This window comes from Cheilinus undulatus, linkage group 17 (assembly GCF_018320785.1).
Source record: "Cheilinus undulatus linkage group 17, ASM1832078v1, whole genome shotgun sequence".
NCBI classification, from domain to species: domain Eukaryota; kingdom Metazoa; phylum Chordata; class Actinopteri; order Labriformes; family Labridae; genus Cheilinus; species Cheilinus undulatus.
In genome coordinates, this window is record NC_054881.1 from 41,263,509 (window position 1) to 41,281,331 (window position 17,823).

Consider the following 17,823-nt stretch of genomic DNA (forward strand, 5'->3'; position numbering starts at 1 on the left):
TTATTTAAAGTGTCACAGGTCATTATTCAGAGTACATCTTTCTTGGTAGAATGAAAGGGTGCTTTTTTATATTTTTAATCTTTTACACAAAACATGACTGTCTTCAGGTGCCCTAACTCCACTGACTTAATACCCTAAAGTCGTGGTACTCAACATGTGGCTCTTTTGTGATCATTTGTGGCTTTTTTATGTCTTAATTTTATCCATTATTCCCTCAGAAAACCTTAAAAAGGAAAACTTTTTGCCATTTCACTATTTTTGCCACTTTTCACCCATTTTAGCTATCTTTTGCCATTAAAAACCCCTTTTTTTCCTATTTTTGGCCATTTTGCAACTTCTCTTTGCCACCTTTTCCCCATTTTTTCCACCTTTATCCCATTTTTGGCCTTTTTAACCATATTTTGCCACTTTTTGCCCATTTTAGCTACTTTTTGCCATTAAATACGACTTGATTCCTTTTTTCCCCAAATTTTTCTACTTCTTTTTGCCATTTTTTGCCCATTTTTTCCCTTTTTCACCATTTTTTGCCACATTTTGGCTATTTAAGGTATCTTTTGCCATTACATATGACTTGTTTCCTATTTTTTGCCCATTATTGCCACCCTTGACTGCTTTTTGCCCATCTAAGTCGCTTTTCACTCATTTTTTGCCACTTTTAGACCATTTTTTTGCCACTTCTCATACATTTTTGCTACTTTCTAACCATTTTTCACTTTTTGTCCCCCATTTTTGTCCCTTTTCAATCATTTTGCTGGTTTTTGACCATTTTTGCCATCTTTAACTTATTTTTATTGCTACTTCAAGCTGTTTTTGCCACTTTTCACCACTTAGATTGTGGCTCTTGCAAAGGTATTTTTAAACAATTGGGCTCTTTGGTTGAGTAACGCTGCCCTAAAGAAACTAAAGTTGCTGGATTATCACCGTCTTGGCAAGCTTTTGCTGACAAACTAGAGGTACATGACTGTTGTGTTTGAAAGGAAGTTAATGTTAAGCATAAAAGAACTGGCTAGGGTTGGTAAGACCTGTGCAATAATCTCAGCGCTTTGCAAGTTAAAGGAGTGTTTTTGTTGCTGGAGAAAAACATGTTGACAAAGACTTCCTTATTCGTATTTTCTCCCTCTTTAAGCACCTCGATTTGCTTTCTTATTGTGTTTTAAATTTGTTGTCATGTCTGACAAAGCTGTTCAGGTAGACCCAGACAGCTGGATTAGAGGAGGGGGTTAAGATCTTTTCTCCCTCGGTGTTTACAGGAAGCTCATTGGGCAGGTAAAATCCCTGCTACAGACCACTGGGAGAAAAGGAAAAATACCTCATTAGTTTCTCATGTGGGTTTGTTATGCAACTGTGCCCGACTCCTTTTTTTTTTGTTGGCGTTTCCCTGAGTGAACCTCTCGCTAAGCTCAGCTTGGGGTGGCGTGGAGGTGAGGCCAAGAATGCCGTCTTAAAGGATTTTACTTGAGATCATTTTGTGGTTGTTTTTAAGAAGTGGGACCTGGTTTCATGAGGGAGAACTTTATTTCATCTCTTACACAAACACATTTAATTTAAATGGAGATTTTGTTTTCTGTTGATTTTGGTGCCCCTTGTGGACTGATTGCTACCTCTTATCCCTTCACACTCGTGTATGACTCAGAGTTAGTGCTGCTGCCTCACAGCCAGAAGGTCCTTTGTTCAAATTCAGTTGGACAGGGCCTTTCCAGATACTCAGGCTTTCCCCTACGGTCCAAAGACATTCTCATTAGCTTAATTGATGAATCCGAATTGCCCTTAGGAGTGAATATGAGCGTGCCTGGTTGTTTGTCTTTGTGTCAGCCCTGTAATCGACTGGCGACCGGTTCAGGATGTACCCTCCTTCTCACCCAGTGACAGCTGGGATAGGCTCCAGTCCCCTGTAACCCCAAACAGGATAAGTGGGGTAGATAATGGATGACTCATCAAAAACCTGTTAAAAACAGGCTGTTTTGGCAGTGTGCAGTCTGTTTTCATCACCTACCCAACCACTGCAATAGGAAGACTGTAGACGGATACAGGTGCATCTGAAAAATGTAAATGTCATGCAAAAGTTCATTTTTCCTGTGATTTAATTTACAAGACATCAGTCCAATTATTTTTTATTTCAAAAACAGAAATGTTGACCTTCTTAATTTACTGCTCACTAATTGGTTAGAGCTTCTTTTGTAGAAATTACTGCATCTGTAATGAAGCCCAGGTCGCTCTGATAGCAGCCTTCAGCTCGTCTGTATTGTTGAGTCTGGTGTCTCTTATCTTCCTCTTGATATTTCCCCAGATATTCTCTACGGGTTCATGTCAGATCACAGTAATACCAGGTCAGCAAAACAGTTTTTGGTAGGTTTGGCTCCACTGTGGGCAGCTGCCAAGTTCTGCTGGGAAATGAAATCTCCATAAAGCTTCTCAGCAGATGGAAGCATGAAGGTCTCTAAAATCTCCTGGTAGTCTACTGACAGCGTTATCTGGACTTGATAAAGACCAGTAGCAGCAGATGGCATGACACCTCAAACCATCACTGACTATAGAAACTAAAAACACTGGACTTGAAGCACCTTGGATTCTGGGCCTCTCTGATCTTCCTCCTGTCTCTTCGTCCTTGATTTCCAAATGAAATCCTTAATATGGTTTCATCTGAAACAGGACTCTTTAACTGCCTGGACCCATCTGTGTTTTGGCTCTTGATCCACTGACTCCAGCCTCAGTCCAGTCCTTGTGAAGCTCCTCCAAGTTCTTGAATCTGCTTTGTTTGATAATCCTCTGAAGGCTGAGCTCATCTCTGTTTTCTTACCACACGTTTCCCTTCTGACAACTTTCCATGAGTCTGCTTTGACACAGCCTCTGAGAACAGCCTGACCTTCCTGCAGTGACCTTGCCCTCCTTGTGGAGGGTGTCAGTGATTGTCCTCTGGGCATTAGTGAAGTCAGCAGTCTTCCCCATGATTGTGGTTGTGTGTACTGAACCAGAGAGAGAAAATGGAGGCTTAGGAAACCTTTGCAAATATGATCCGGCAGATATTTTGCATTTAGCCAATTATCTGCAGTTGACCGCCCACAACACCATCTGATTGGCTAGATGTTGTACAAGTATTAGCCATATTCATCTTTAGTCATTAGTGAAGCTTTAGCCAAGGTTTTTTTTAAAATTAATGGTTTAGATCCCGTCTCATTACTGACACCTTCAGCACATTTTTGCTGTAAGTCCATATTGGCCCTAAAATCAATACCACTATCACACAGAAGAAGAGAAATGAAGCTGTGTCAGCAGCTTTACATGTGACCATCCTAAAGCAGCCACTGCTTGTGTTTCCTGTGAGCCAGTAGGGTTAATATGGGATGAAGGGCCTAAGTCTCACTGGACTGTCATAGTGCTGAGGAGTCATAATAAGGTGTTCAGTCAGCATGCTGCTGTCCTGATCATAGGGCTTAGGTTCCTCTCTAAGTAGGTCTAACAAAGACCCTTATTCACTATATAGGCCGCCCACCCTTGTAAATGTCACTATACACCAGGGGTGTCAAACTTAAGGCCCGGGGGCCAAATCTGGCCCGTGGTACAGGTACACCTGGCCGGCAAGATCATATCATATTTATTATAACTGGCCCTAAAATATGAGGTCTGCAGATTTCCTCCAGTATTAAAATGTAAACGTAACCATGATGATATCAGATATCCTTAAGTCATAAAAATGTCAAAAAAAAAAAAAAAATTGACAAAAATGAATGTGGGAAAAGAAATTATTTTGTCTTTTCATTTCATTTTTTCATTTTTGCATTGCACAATTATGACTTCAATCTATTATCTGGACTTTAACTACATATTTTGACCATTTTCAATTTATTATTTTGACTTTCTTCTCATGTTTTAACCTTTTCAATTTATAATTTTGACTTTATCTGATAATTTTGGCTTATTCAAGTTATAATTTTGACTTTTTATATCATATTTTTAATTTGTAAATTTATTATTTTGACTTTGAGCTCATATTTTGACATTTTCAATTTATTATTTTGATTTTTTTCTCATATTTTTAACTTTTTCAATTTATAGTTTTGACTTTTTATCTCATATTTGACTTTTTAAATGTATTATTTTGACTGTCTTCTCATCTTTTAACTTTATCAATTTATAATTTTGACTTTATTTGATAATTTTGGCTTATTCAATTTAAAGTTTTGACTTTTTATCTCATATTTTGACTTTGTAAATTTATTATTTTGACTTTCTTCTCATATTTTAACTTTATCAATTTATAATTTTGACTTTATTTGATAATTTTGGCTTATTCCATTTATACTTTTGACTTTTTATCTCATATTTTGACTTTGTAAATTTATTATTTTGACTTTTTATTTCAAATTTTGGCTTTTTCAATTTATTATTTTGACTTTTTATCTCATATTTTGAAATTTCATGTGCACCATTTTAACTTGTAAGTCATATTTCTGCTTAAAAACATGATTGTGACTTTCTTTTTTTACATATTTACCTTTTAAAGCATTATTTTAACATCTAATTTTGTGTTTTGACCTTTCTAATTAATAAGTTAGACTTTTTATTTCAGATTTTATGCCTTTTAACGGATCATTTTGACTTTTTGAATCTCAAAATCATTTTTCATCCATGCTAGTTTTTCCCCCATAATTTATTACTGGTGAAAATGAGGTTTAACAGTTTGGTTTAATGTGGACCCTGTTAGACCCTCAGCTTAGTCCTTAATTCAGAATCCGGCCCCTTCTGTGACTGAGTGTGACACCCCTGCTGTACACTATTTAAAGGACATGTAGAGATGTGTTAGTGAAGTAGTCCCCTTCAGGGTGAGTTCAAGGTGTCCTCTTTAGTATCCACTTGATACTGTCATTGTATCTGTCAGTAAGAGTACAGTCTGTCTTATCCCATTGCCAGCTTTGTGACATGTTCAACCAGCTAGCAAAAAATGAAAAAAGAATACATCTTCTTCAGCTGGCAGGGCTGTAAAATAAGCATTACATTGACTGGAAAGTCAGCTGAAAACCATTATGCACTATAAAACCTCTTTAGGTGAGTTTGGCTGAGGGTAGTGCCCCCATATTTCTCTGAGAGGCAGATGCAGCCGTGGCGTAACAGTGAAAGAACAATGTGTCTCTCTGGAGAGGCCTTACATGCCTTCCTGTGTTGAGTGGAAAGACAAATAGGAAGCAGAGAGGAAGAATTGGATGTTTCCACAGTTGCATCTGAATCCAGAAAGTAATATCACTCTGTTTTGGCCCAGGCGTAAAGAGAGCCGTCTCATGAAGGTCTAAATCCCTCCAGTCTGTAGATCCTTTATGACTTGTTGCTATTTCTAGACTCTTATGATTGTATGTGTGCTGACAACTGTGCAGGACTGCAGGTGCACATTCCTATGAACCAAGTCACACCAATGAATGACTAACAGATCACCTAAAGCTGTGAATGCAGAGGTACATGTGCACCTCTTCACACGTGGAAATCGATCGAAAAGGGCAAATTTGTGCTGGGGTGGAAATTCTGCACTTTTCTTGTTTTTTTTTATTCCTGATGGTTCAAACTAGTTGTTTATTCCCTTCCTGTCTCCCATGGCTCTGAGTTCATATTTAACAGAGCAAAGCAAGTAAGCATCAGCATCAGTCAAACAACATCTTGCACTTCTCTTCCTTTCTCTGCAGAGGTGTGGGCGTGTAACTAAGCTCTTGAGAGCGTAATAACTGAAACAATCAAAAAATAGCTTTTTATTTCTTTGTGTGACTGCTTTGTTTGTAAATTAGTGGCACTCACTCTCCCTGTTCTATCACCCGATGCTGTCTCTCTCTCTTGCTTGCAGAAGCTGTGGGTTAAAAATAAGACTGTATATCTGTTTTTTTCTCCATGAATTTATAAAAATAAACATTCAGACATCTGATGCCTAAGATGCTTCCATCAAATCTGTGTGAGAATGGTGAGAGTGTGGAAGTTGTAGAGTAGTTCACCTAACTTGGCAGCATAGCCCATCAGTCCGCTGACTCGTAGAAGGATTTAACTCCTGGTAATGGCTTTTTAATAAAAGTCAGGTCAAAGTAATAATTACAGACTTTATTCATTTATCCTAATTTATTTCAAAGTCGTACAGAGGTGGAACTGTCTCCTGGTCTCTGGAAAGTTTCTGCATAAAATTGCAGCACACTTCCATCAGCTCTCTCAGACAGTAAGCTAATCTTCACTCTATTTACACCATGCTGTTACCATCCTCATCACTAGATGCTTAATGCTATAAGGCCAGTTTGCATGGAAAGGGGTGTTTTTCATAGGGTTGTTCCCATACCGATACCAGTATCAGAAATACGTCCGATACTGCTTAAAATGCAGGTATCGGTATTGGCGAGTACACAAGTTTATGCATATACGATACCGTTTGGTTTAACTTTATAGTTTGCTTCGTTTAGTCATGCTAACTGTTAGCGCTATAACCGGAAATAGTTTCTTCTTCGCTGCCAGGCTTCCGTTTTTTAGCGCAGCAGCAGCGAAGAACAACCATGGGACCCGCTGCAGCTGCAAAGAATGAAGGCTGCTGCGTGACAGTTTTTCTCTAAATGTGATTGTTAAAACGCCTTTCAGACTGGCGCTGTCATGCAAGACAAGAAGTGACACAGTTTATAAAAAGTAAAATAACTTTTGAACCATGAATCGTTGCCTCTCGTTTTCCACTTGAAGCTAGCCATTGTGTTTTCCCATTGACACTATTGATGCCTTTGAATCCCGTGCGGCAGCGTTTTCACTATGCCTGGAATGCGTGCCTACATCTGTACATGTTTCTGATTTCTTTGTGGCTCTAGTTTCAAACCAGGACACCCAAGAAGTCTTATGGGAGGTTTCAGGGACGATTGCAGCAATGATGTGATGTGCAAATCGGCACAGACAGACATGCCGCCAACTATTTAGATTCTGAGATGAAAGGAAGCTTTTCTCTTGCTTTTTCCAACCGACTGTGGGTGCAATTTTTGCAAGTTTTTTTCAATTGACTACAGCCATTAATACAATATGCAAACGTGACCCATAACGATGTGACAAGGCTCCATGATACACATGCAGTGTTTCCCCTACCATTCTGTTCTAGGTATTTACCTTCAATGAGGTAAATACCTGAAGTGATGTGTTAGTTTACTGCATTTGGAGGCCCATTTTACCTCTTCTCATGCTTCTTTACATAACTCCTTTTCACAGCTGTCCTACATTGTTCCACAGTTTTCTTCTTCATGAATAAAACTGACTGGATTCTGTTTAGACAACTTTTTTAAAATAAAACAATAGATTTTGGCACTTGCAGTTACTGTATGACAGCATAACGCTGTATTAACATTTTCCCACCCCTAGTTACTGCAGTCTAATAAGGGACATAAATAATGGTGGTTGAAAGCTGTAATGCTGAGATTATAAACAGATTTTCTCCTAATTCACTTGTTTTTAGTAGCCCTATCCTAACAAAACCTTCATTCCCATTCAGTATGTTCTCCAGGTGAGTTATATGAAAGGTACTGAGGAGGGAAAGTAACCGGAGCATGGCAGTTACAACAGATACCAGGTATAAACTTGTTGGCTGATATTGAAATCTGGGGGGCAGAGACAGGTCATAAAGGATTTTCCTGGCAGTGCCAAGTGTGGCATATCACACCAGACTAGACGACAGCTGCAGGTCCCAACTTATACAGTACACACAGTGGCCTGTGTGTTTTTGTAAACGGCCTCTCTTGGCCCACATCCCTGCAGGGGACCGGGGCGCCCGGCCCAGAGGCAGAGCACATCTCTGTACCGCTGAATGTGTGGACCACAGCCAGATCTTCTAGAAGCATCCAGCAAAAGGTTTTAAATCTATGCTGTGAAAAACAAAATCACTGTAACTCTTAACTTTCCCTCAAAAGCCAAGCAATAACTTTACAATCGCCTGTGGTCATTTTAATGCTAAAGAATCCAACAAACTCAAATCAAATAAAAAACCCACATAAGTGGACTATGAATGAGGTAACCCCTGGTTTCAGAGACTGCGGAAGTAGCTGAGCTGAATATCGATGCTGCCATTCAATAACGGCGCCAGGCTTTTATCCAAAATAGAAAGCTGCTGCTTGTACTTTTTTCTGCACTTCAGTTCTCTGGACTGCAAAAGGAAGTGCTCAGTATTCTGTGTAATTTCTCAAACTAACAAGCAGGAGATGTGAAATTCAGAGGAGCTGAAAGGTTGATCTCACCTGAATAACTGAACATGAGAGCGGGAACATGTCCTGGTTTACCTCTGATAGTCACACTTCTCTTTTCCCACAGGGAAGCTGAGTGAAAAAAAAGGAAGTGCCCCAGTGTTTCAGAGGAAGTATTTGAACTTGAGCAGAAAATGGGACGACTTGGAGTCCCGCTGAAGCAATGTGTAATGAGGCGTTTTGATTTTTTCTTTTTTTCAACTGCTGTAAAACCCTGACCTTCAGATTCCTGTTTGATAAAATCCAGTGATGAGCTTTAAAAAATGTCTCACTAACTGATGATAAGATACAGAGAAGACACCACAGAACCAGACGGCTGACATCACTGCTGCTGTGCACACATCTCCATAACAACATATCATAAAATACACAGCATCCCATGCTGGCTGCATCAACAAATCCTCCATCACTATGAAGATAAACAAACTATTCTGACACTCTTCCCCAAACACCTCCAGCAGAGTCGCAGATCTCTGCAGGAGGAAGAAGATGAAGCATGAAGACTCCATTAAAAAGGTCAGCACACATCTGTGCTGCAGGTATGAAGCTGCAGATGTTCTGCAGAGTTTATATCAACACAGAAATTCAGATATAGACAGACACATACACTCTAGTCAATCCAACAGTAGTTAGAAGCCTCCTGACTTTCTCCTTCACAATCCTCTCAGTTACATCCTGTTACTTCTGGCTCTGTCAGTGACATCTGCTACCGTACTTTAACAGGTGGCTGACCTGAAGCCGTCACTCTCAGGTTGGAGATATACTTACTCTGACTTCCTGTTTGTATGTGCATGATAGCCGCCTCATGTCCCCCGTGTCTTTTCTTAGCGTTGGCTCTGCATTTCCTCTGAAGATGCAGTATGCTTTAGCCTTTTCGTGCATCGAGGTCACTACAGTGGACAGCTATTTATAGACATTTTCTTGCATATGCATGGGTTTTGAAGGCAGAGTTGCACAATCAGTCACTATGGTAGACTCTAGGGCACTGATCATCAACTGGCGGCCCGGGGGCCATATCAGGCCCCCCAAAGCTTTCTGTCCGGCCCCCAGAAGATCATTAAAATCAGAAAAGGAGGAAAAGAAGATGTTGTTGGCTTTAAAAGTCTGCAGCTTTTGAATCCATCCCAAAAACAATTAGTATTGAAATAGTTTTAGAATAACTTAACATTTGATCCTTTTTTTTTTTAAATAGAAATTTACTTGCCAGCCATTATTAGTAAAAAATAAAACAAAAAACAAAATATAGGTTAAAGTTGGCAGAAATGTTGCAAAAATGGACAAAGTGGTGACAAGGGGTTGGCAAGTGGCAAAAATGGGTTGCAGAGTGGCACAAAAGGACTAAAAATTGACAGGAAAAGTGGTGAAAAGAGGTTAAAATGGGGCAAACAATGTTAAAAGGAGGTAAAGAAGTATCAAAAATGGGTTAAAAGTGGCAAAAAAGTGGAAAATAGCAGTGTAAATTGTTTAAAAACTGTCAAAAATACAAGAAAAGTTGCAAAAATGGATAAAAGAGTGGCATAATGGGGATAAAACATGCAGGAAAAGTGATTTGAAAGGGGTTAAAGAATGAAAAAATTTTGGTTGAAGTATCAAAAAGTGGGAAACATATAGAAAAAAGAGCCTGGCAAAGTAGTAAAAAGGGGTTAAAGAGTGGAACCCAGGGGCAATAATTAGCAAGACAGTTTCAAAAAAGAGTTTAAAGAGTGGCAAAATGGATGAAAAGTGGCAAAAACTGGCAAAAATATAAGAAAAGTGGCGAAAAATGAAAAAAAGAGTGACGTCCAGGGGATAAAACATGCAGGAAAAGTGGTTCAAAAGGGGTTAAAGAATGTAAAAAATGGGTTAAAGAGGCAAAAAGTCTCAAAAAGGTGTTAAAAGTGTCAAAAATGAGGTAAAACTGGTGCTAAGTCACAATTTGGGAGGGTCCATGCCAATTCTGTGGGCAGGCCTGTCTTCTTGTGGCCTGCTGAACAACAATATGTTAATCAGACCAAAATATTGATCAAATTTGGGTTTATTTGAAAGCCCTGCCCCCAGAGTTTCTGCCGAGACTAAATCTGGCCCTTGTGCAAATGTACTTGATGACCCCTGCTCTAGGGCATCACTCAGCACACTAACTGCCATTCTATGGTCGTTTTCACACCTGATAGTCTGTTTTGGAACTCAGCTTGCAGCATTGTCGCACTTTCCTGTGGTTTGGTTCACATTCATATCACCCTTGGTCAAACGAACCAAACCATAAGTTTGTGGCGCTGTTGTTCCAAACAAAGAGCAGCGAAGAGGAAAAGTAGACATAAAAGAAGACGAAACCAGAAATCCATCTCAAATTTCTGCTGTCTTGGGATTTCTGCTTTTGTTTTGGGGTGTTATGAGCAGTCAGTGAAGCAGCGAGCTGTCCAGCATGTTGTTCTTAAAATGAGACGAGTGAATCGGTACCAAGGACGAAGGTGAGCCAGCATGTGAGCGAGAGACTAGGTACCGACATGTATTTGAGTGTATTAAATCACATATATAAATCCTAAATTATTACGTTTTGTGCCACCTTATGCCTTTGGTTCACAAGTTGGTCCACTTTGCAAGAGCCTCTGTTTTCAAGTGGATCAGAATCTGCTTGTTTGGTCCCCACCAGAGTTTGTATGAGCTTTCTTTCACACCCCTCCAAATGAACCGACCAAACAGCTCTGGTGTGAACGCGCCCTATGTGCATTTATTTCCTCTTCAAAACAAGGTGGCTGAAAAATATCATAGCATCAATAACATCTAAGGCAGGTGTCAAGTGGCCTTTGGGAGCCAAACTTTGAAATAAGCCAAACAAAAATTAAATGGTCTAATTAAGATGCTTTTGTTTAAATATTTGTATTTCTTTTGGATGTACTAATACTTCAGCCTCTAACATTGAGGTCACTCCCTTCACTGCAGCCAGCCACAAGGGGGCGATTGAAATATTTTAGCTGATGGTGTGGGTGGCCATGAGTGTTGTGGAGGGTGCAGCTGGGAGGATACCTGGAGAGATGGTCATTGGCATGGAGCAGACCCGGAGGAAGGCCATCAGGAGGCGTAGTGCCAAACCATTTACTCCCAAACCTGCCGTTCCTACCACTTATAGATAACAGTGACAAAGTTATGAGGGGTTTTGTTCACTCTAATTTTTCAAGCTGCTCAAATGCAATCATTTGTTTTTCAGCATTCTAATAAAAATTGACAAAAAAACATTTTTTTTGGTCACAGATTTCACAAGAAACTACACATCATGGGGGACTGGTCCTTGCTTTCAGCACAGTCTCTGTCCACACCATGTGACTCTGCAGCTAATGCTGTACAAACAGCATCTGTTTCCCGTGTTTTTAAGGCAACGTGATTCATGTTTGATTCATTCAACTGTCTTCTTAAACTATTCTGTTAATTTTCAGTGCACATGCTTAATAAATAATGAAATCATTTCCTTCTCTGCAGTTTAGCTGAAAAAAACAACAGCTTGGATGCACATGTGGGGAACTGCGGGGGCCGTAGTCTGTCATATCTTTAATCAAACAGACTTAAAGTCATTTGCTTGAGCTTGTGCAGATCTCCAACGGTTAAGCTTGTAGGTGATATGGTCATAATTAAATGTCGCTTCGGTATTTGCCCTACTTTTCCAGTTGACACTAATTCTTCCCTGTCCCAGAGTGAGTAATAATCATAATGTTTAATGGTTTGGCTGGGACCCTCATTGCAGCTGTGTGGACTATGTCAAGGTCAGTTTCACCTGCTTGTAAATCCTTTAAGCTTTTTGAATTGTGTGATCATTTTTTTTTTCTTTTTGTCCTTTTTTTACAGCATTTCCATGAAGGGCGAAAGGCACAGCAGCACATTGAGAGCTCGTGGAAACAGCTGGAATCAGTAAGTAGAGATATAAATGTGCCTTAACATAATTTGTACAGAATATCAGCTGATTACAGATGATGCATTGACTAGAGAGGCAAATGTAGGACATAATATCCTCCTTTAAGAAGCAATAACCTCATGACTAACTCCTAGTTCATTCTGTCGTTAAGGAGCCAGTGCACCTTTATTTTAGAGAGGAATTTAAACACTGAAACATAAATAAATTCCTTTTTTTAGTGGACTGAAAAAAAACAAAAAAAAAAAAACAATAAGAGAAATATGTGAATTTGTGGTGCTGCCTGAGGATCCTGACCTGTTTAATCTTGTTCATTGGATGGACATTAAGTTCTCCAAAGGTTTACAAGGTAAAATGTTAATTTGGAGTCTTTTTAAGCTGCTTATTTGTTTTAGATTTTCCAATTGAAAATCACAAAAAAAGTTATTTAAGTGAAACTGGCCTGTATTTATAACAATAAAACAGAACAGAACAAGATAAAGCTTAAAAACAAGCAGAAAAGCAAGATTTTCTAAAGGTACCTTTCCCTGGTTTAAGTGACTAAAATGCATTTCTAGAAAATTTTTACTGTTTAGTTTTTACTAAAAAATAGAGATGCATGGTCTTGATTTTCTGCAGAAAGAAACTTTTAGTAGGTATCAAATCAACACAAGATACTTTAAGCACTCAGTGAAGAAATCCCTAAACCCAACTATGCTCCTGATATTTGCCTCTGCATGTCAGCTGTGCAGACAACCAGGCAGCAAAAAAGGCAGGCAGCACTTCACCAGGATCCCACGACGCCTCAGCAGGGCTTAAAGCCTGATTTATGCTTCTGCGTCGTGTCGACGGCGTAGCTACGTGTAGCCCTCTGCGTCGACGTGGACCCCTACACCATAGCCTGATGCGCAGCTACAAAAAATCCTAACTACGTGTCCCTGTGACGCGGACCGCAAGGGCAGTCATTGGTCCGCTCAAAACGTCATCCATGTCCCTCAGTGGGTGAACCTGTGTGGTAAATTCACCTGTTCTCAGCCTCGACTCGTTTAGTGGTCGTACAGACCACCTCTGCAAACATCTTCCCTGTCGCCTGCTCTTCAACATTTGCAACAAAAGAATAGGACTGGGCAATTAATCACAAATTAGATTAAATCGCAATATTCAAATCGCAGACAGAGCAATGTTTCCTTAACCAGAAGAGTGCTAAAATACCAGTTTGATACAATCTTTTTTCTTTTTTATGCGTTATACCGTTGTTACTCAATCCTGCTTAACCAAAGAGCAAAAATGTTGGAAAAAACCTTTGCAAGAGCCACAATCTAAGTGGTGAAAAGTGGCAAAAACAGCTTGAAGTAGCAATAACAATAAGTTAAACATGGCAAAATGCTTAGAAAGCAAAAAAAATGGGTGAAAATGGGCAAAAATGGGGAGGAAAAGGGTCAGAAAGTAGAAAAAAATGGGTGAGAAGTGACAAAAAAAATGAGTTACAGTTGGCATATAATGGTCCAAAAGTGCCAACAGTGTGGCAAAAAAATGAGTGAAAAGTGACTAAAATGGGCAAAATGCAGTCAAGAGTGGCAAAAATGGACAAAAAAATGGAAAGACATGTTATTTAATGGCATAAGGTAGATAAAATGGGTGAAAAGTGGGGAATGAATTGTGAAAAAGGGCAAAAATGGGATGAGAGTGGCAACAAGGAGCAGCTAAAATGGGCAAAAACTAGGAAAAAAGTGGTATTGACAAAAAGTAGCTTACATGGGTGGAAGTGGGGAGAGAAAAGGGTGAAAAAGGGCAAAAATGGGATAAAAGTGGCAACAAAGAGGCAAAATTGACAAAAAAGCCTTCAAACCTTCAAGTATCCTTTTTCATTTTTTTTTATGAAAATCTTACTTTTCTTGCTCATGCATTTATTTTTCTTCATCAAAATGTGAATAATATGAGAAATGATCATCCCCTTCAATGAAGCAATTGATATCAAATTTGCTATATGAGCCAAAATTGAAGTAAGATATTTTTTTCTAAATTTAGCCCTAGTTTAACTTATCCAATATTGTACTTGTTATAATATAGAGTGATTTCTTGCAGATGTTTGTTGAACAACAGAAAAAAATGAGGAACCTAAATAATCGCAATCGTAAGATTGCAGGAAAAAATTGTAGTTGGATTATTTTTGCAAATCATTCAGCCCTTCGAAAGAATTTGTTTGTCAATATCGATTAGCTCCACCTCCAAACACACCCGCTCCACCTTGGTCGCCATGACCGGAAGATAAACGATGTGAAACCACACACTCACACACACAGCCACACCCCCCTAGCAGCATGGCGGTGAATTGCAGAGTGATGCGTTCCCTCGACACAGAACTTTGAATGGTCAACGACGGCGTCGCGTCGATGGAAGCATAAATCAGGCTTAACAGTGAGCTCCAGCTACCCAGAACCACCCTCTTTGTGCCAGCTCCCACCAACCAACCATGCTTTTTTCTAAACAGCATCCCCACCTTCAGCAGACCAAGGCTCTGCATGTGAAGGCTTCAGGTGGCAAAGATAAAACCTGTCCAAGCCCATGACCTCCAAGAGCCTCCTTAGAAAAGTCAACTATTCCTGCCACCAACATTACACATGAAAATGGACTGGAAAGACAGCACAACATACGATAGAAACACAGAGAAAAGGCAGAAGAGAGAGCATGGCAGGTTGTAATACATCCTCTGATGCCTACACTCTATCTGCCATAAGATGCAATAAAATAACCTCATAGCATGGGTCAACTTGAGCTGATTTTCTCTTTAAGGTCAGAAAAAGTGCCAAAATTGATTTCAGTGTATTTCTTAATCAGGTAACCCCTTAGGAGCTTTAAAGTTAGATGGTATAGCACGGTTTCAAGAACTGTGTCAGCCTCTCCAAGCTAAGACTGAAAAAAATTGTAGAAATAAAAAACAAAGTAAATTTCTTCTGATGTTAACAGAAGGCTTGTCAAACCTTTTTTTAAAATCACAGATAAGAGGAGATAAGGATTGTTTTATTTATGTCCGTAAAGGAGCTAACATAGAGATAGCACAGAGCACCACTCCTTATCTCTGCCTTGCCCCCATGATGGGGGAGAGAGAGTGTGAGAGACATGCAGAGCTGCCTTGTCCTCCTCAAACTTATGGCCTCGCTCAATGATTCCATTGTGTGCGAGGCAGATAGGCACAGTTCAGAGTGCATGCTGGCCCAACAAACACTGATTGTTCGCTTCGAGGGGTCGAAAGAGGGTTGGATGAATGGTTGTTTTTCTGTACACAGATGACCACTATGAACATTTGTTTAATCTGCAGGCTGCAGACTTTGTCAAACCCCAGGGCTGTGTCATTGGCATAGGCTGACCTCTGTCGCACACAATGCTGCGTCTGACACTGATATGACGTCTATGTATATGTTCTGACGTTCATGACTGTGCTTTTTTAAAGGTCAGGATGTATAGCGCTGCCTGCTACTTGAATTAAATCTGATTTTCTTTTTCTTTCCTAGTGTAAACGAAGGTTTGAGAGGGACTGCAAAGAGGCAGACCGAGCACAGCAATACTTTGAGAAGATGGATGCTGACATCAACGTGACTAAGGCTGACGTGGAAAAGGTATGTGTCATGTCAGTCCCCGCAGCGGCCACCAATCACGCGAGCTCGTCCACTACCCCCCATGCTCCACAGATGCCTGGCCTTCTCCACCCCTCCACTGCTCACCCTCCCTTTTCTTTCGCCATTCTGCTCTAGTTTTTCCTCCCTTTAGTCCTGATTCCTCATTCTGCTGAAAGAAAGAGAGCAAAGATTGAGTGGTCATGTGTTTGATGCCAGGGGACTGTGTGTAAACACTGATCTTCTGCTAAACAAAGCTGATAGCAGCAGCGAGTCCTCATTATCGCTGTTTAGCAGCCACCAAACAAGCTGCTGTGCTGTTCAAGCCCTAGCAACAGAGATGACTGTGTGGTTTCATGTGCGTGAGCGTGTTTATTTTGTAGATTTAACAGTTGCCTTGAATCTTAAAGTGAAAACTTTGCACTGAAACGTCCTCTTGAATAAATAAAAACATGCTACAATCATTAGATTCTCATGACATGCACACTAGAGCCCCTCTGGGCCCTCAGCTGATGTCATTTCCTGTTGTCACAACCAATTAAATTAGCCCTCCAAATTTTCAGCCTGTAACACACACGGCTCCCACGCCCGCAAGGCATCATGGGTCAGCAGCGAATGCTCCCGCTGCTTCATCAGCTGTCCGAGGCAAGCTCGGGCTCAGAGTTGACACAGTTCAGACCTGATTATTATGCAAATATAGGCCAAAAGAAAGAGTCTTTCTGCACTCTGGACGCACAGCCAAAGGGCTACAATGGGCTCAGGCTAGCACTGAACTCAGCTGGAAAGAGCCGGAACAACAAGTCAAGAAACCAGAGAGGAAACAAGAGCGCTGTTGTGTCTGAGGACAGATATTGAATCATGAAAGAGTCATACACAACCAGAATTCAGTGCTTCTATTGATAGGACCACTGTATGTGTAACATGATCATGGAAACAGAGCTTTTATTAGCTGTGTCCTTCTAAATGCAACACTGAACCCTAAAAGAACCAACATTAGTGTATTATTCACACGTGTTATTGGTGCATTTTTGTACTGCTAGACTTGGCTCTTCTTAATTTTGGAACCAGGCACTTAGTTTTCCATCACAGTATAAATTTTGATAATACCTCCTAAATAAAGGCAGGGTTGTCATAGCTGTGCAAAACTGCAATGGTGTCCAACATAAAAACAATGGAGGACGTCAAGGGGGTAGTGTCCTAGGTTTTTTAGTCAGTGGCTTTTTATTGCAGCATAGAGACAAATTTTGTTTTAGTTGGTGAAAAGTTGCAAAAACAACGTTACTGAAAAAAATTAAAAAGTAGTCAGTACAAGTTGGCAAATACAGATTTTTTTGCCATTGTTTACAACCAGTATTTTGGCCATAAATATTGGCCTCAAGCTGTAAAAATCGGCCTATACTGACCCTAAATATTGGTCTATATAGACTGTAAATATTGGTCTATATGGTCAGTAAATATTGGTCTATATAAACTGTAAATATTAGTCTATATAGACTGTAAATATTGGTCTATATAGACTATAAATATTGGTCTATATAAACTGTAAATATTAGTCTATATAGACTGTAAATATTGGTCTATATGGACAGTGAATATTGGTCTATATAGACTGTAAATATTGGTCTATATGGACAGTAAATATTGGTCTGTATAGACTGTAAATATTGGTTTATATGGACAGTAAATATTGGTCTATATAGACTGTAAATATTGGTCTATATAGACTGTAAATATTGGTTTATATGGACAGTTAATATTGGTCTATATAGACTGTAAATATTGGTTTATATGGACTCTAAATATTAGTCTATATGGACAGTAAATATTGCTCTATATAGACTCTAAATATTGGTTTATATAGACTGTAAATATTGGTCTATATGGACTGTAAATATTGGTCTATATGGACTATAAATATTGGTCTGTATAGACTAAATATTGGTCTGTATGGACTGTAAATATTGCTCTATATAGACTGTAAATATTGGTCTATATGGACAGCAAATATTGGTCTATATACACTGTAAATATTGGTCTATATGGACAGTAAATATTGGTCTATATACACTGTAAATATTGGTCTATATGGACAGTAAATATTGGTCTATATAGACTGTAAATATTG

General features: G+C 39.5%; 1 protein-coding gene across 15 annotated transcripts in view; it reads left to right on the plus strand.

Moving 5' to 3' along the window:
* Positions 1-17,823, plus strand: part of LOC121525056 (formin-binding protein 1) — a 124,839-nt gene that overhangs the window by 54,717 nt on the left and 52,299 nt on the right. For all 15 annotated transcript variants that reach the window (XM_041810794.1, XM_041810786.1, XM_041810787.1 and 12 more), the window contains exons 5-6: positions 12,042-12,104; positions 15,597-15,701. In XM_041810794.1, coding sequence (XP_041666728.1) covers positions 12,042-12,104; positions 15,597-15,701 — 168 coding nt within the window. The remainder of the gene's footprint in view (positions 1-12,041; positions 12,105-15,596; positions 15,702-17,823) is intronic.